Source organism: Anopheles merus, chromosome 3L (assembly GCF_017562075.2).
Source record: "Anopheles merus strain MAF chromosome 3L, AmerM5.1, whole genome shotgun sequence".
Classification (NCBI taxonomy): domain Eukaryota; kingdom Metazoa; phylum Arthropoda; class Insecta; order Diptera; family Culicidae; genus Anopheles; species Anopheles merus.
In genome coordinates this window covers 3,396,582-3,398,550 of record NC_054085.1, presented here as the reverse complement: position 1 = coordinate 3,398,550, position 1,969 = coordinate 3,396,582, and the positions used below count along the sequence as shown (strand labels likewise).

The window sequence follows — 1,969 nt, the reverse complement described above, 5'->3', positions numbered from 1 at the left end:
CTTCTATTATTCTGCTCGACAGCCCGACGGTATAGTGGAGCGAACTGTTGAACAAGAACTGTGGAACCTAGTGAGGCAACCTCCGCCTCGTACAGCGGCCGCGGCAAGAACCAGCTCTTTGGGACTGTCGACAGCGCTGGGCGAGGGGTGTTATTCTGTGTCAACGTACGGAATATGTTTAAGCGAGGTATGGTGCGTCTTTTAATATTCTTCCAGTGGGGCTCGAAGGTACGTTTTTGTCGAAAATAATGCCCAGTTTGAATTGAGACTTCTGATGTTTTAGTTGAGGATAAGTGGAGAAGTGTTAGTTGCGGAGTTGTTTATGTTGTGGAATTTTAGTTTTTAAAAAAATTGTGCCAAGTATTGAAAGCAGGAGTCTAATTCGAAACGTTAGGTCAGTATCTAAAGCCTACTTTTCGCTTGTGGGATCTGTGTTTTTCCCTTTTGTGCGCTCTCGCTTTCGATGGTGTGCTGTTGTTGCCGTGAGGAATTTTCTCCTTGGTTATTGTGCCGGTGGAGCTATTGGATAAGGATGAAGGGGAAGCTTTTCGTTTCGGTCCGATCGGGGTAGAGGCCTTCGCGTCTTTTTGCGTCGCTGTGTTCGTGCTCGTGTTGTTGTTCGCGTTAGTGTTGTTTGTGTCGATGTTCTGTTCCTTGTTAGTGTCCATGTTTGCGTCATGGGTCGAGTTCGCGTCAGCGTCGCTGTCACTGTTCGAGTCCGTGTGGTTTGAGTCGGCGTTTTTGGTGTCATTGTCCATGCGTAGAGATTGGATCTGGCTTTTCAAGAAGTCACGTTTCTCAATCACTTGCTGGATCTTTACGAGGACCGAATTTAACGTGGCCGTTAATTGTGCTATTTTGGCGTCGCGTTCGGCCGGTGCCGTGTCGTTTTGTTGTTGTTGTTGTAGTGGTTGTGGTTGTTGTTGCTGTGCATTAGCCAGTCGCTTTTGGACGGCGGACTCCTGTACCTGACTGTATATTTTGCGTGCTTCTGGGTAGCTGATACAATTATCCACCTTGATGCGGATAATGTCCCGTTCGGCCAGGTAGACCGGGCAGGAGTGGTTAAGGGTAGCATGGTCTCCTTTCCAGTTTTTGCATCGGGTGGGATTGTTGCAAGATCGGTTTTCTGGCATTGGGCAGTTCGGGCAGGCTGGAGTAGAATTGCACTGAGCCGTGGTGTGTCCCACAATCAAGCATTTAAAGCATATCATGGGCCGGGGATAGTAGGGACGCGTGCCCGTCGAGACGCAGCCAACGCGCACCACCTCCGGAACCGTGACCGAGTCGACACATAGTACGAAGGCGTTGGTCGGATTCACCGCACCGTTCACCATGCGCATGAACCTCTTCACCTCCACGATTTTAGTTCCCTCGATTTGGGATAGAATCTCTTCGTCCGTTGGTCCCTCAGGGTACGGAGTGACCATCACACACTGTGCGGTATTGCGAGATTGGTCATAAGTGATTTCCACCGGGGTACCATCGATCAGTTTCTTGATCGCAAGCAGTTTGTCGAACTGCTCACGACTGCGTGTTTTCATTAGAAATCGCGCACCTTGGTCCATCAGCACGCAAGGCTCGATGGGACCGACGAACGGCGAGAGGCTTTTCTCGATCAAAAACGTGTTCTTCGGAATGGCAAAACCCTTCAGGGGCGCCAAAATCAGATAGCGCAGTTCGCCGTGTACGTTCGCTAGATCGCGCCATTCGGGGGCCTGACGACCCCTTTTATTTACTGGGGGGCACCGTGTCCCCACCCGCCTTCACTCGGGCCCGCCATCTTGCGGGCCTCACTGCACTAAGTCGCACCAAACGCAAGTTCGCATCCGTCCGTTGGCACAAAATAATCCCCCCACACAAGCACTAGTCTAACAGTCACCAAAAATAACCGGTACTCACCGCTGGCAAACGGTCAGGAGGCAGGAAATCCACACTTCCTAGGCTCCCAGGCTCCCCAAGTGATGGC

At 51.2% G+C, this 1,969-nt stretch overlaps 1 protein-coding gene across 1 annotated transcript; it reads right to left on the bottom strand.

The window, feature by feature from the left end:
• Positions 1 to 395: 395 nt before the first annotated feature.
• Positions 396 to 1,544, bottom strand: LOC121598765. The gene is made up of 2 exons (XM_041926039.1): positions 969 to 1,544; positions 396 to 815 (listed from the first exon to the last, which is right to left on the bottom strand). Exons 1-2 carry the CDS (start codon positions 1,542 to 1,544, stop codon positions 396 to 398), a joined length of 996 nt encoding a protein of 331 aa, XP_041781973.1.
• Positions 1,545 to 1,969: the final 425 nt, after the last annotated feature.

Bases quoted from the DNA above. Each gene is read 5' to 3' on its own strand.
- LOC121598765 (XM_041926039.1), bottom strand. From the start codon at position 1,544: ATGAAAACACGCAGTCGTGAGCAGTTCGACAAACTGCTTGCGATCAAG. The intron at 816-968 runs GTACAGGAGTCC...GTCCTCGTAAAG, and splicing joins CACGCAAAATATACAGTCAG to ATCCAGCAAGTGATTGAGAA.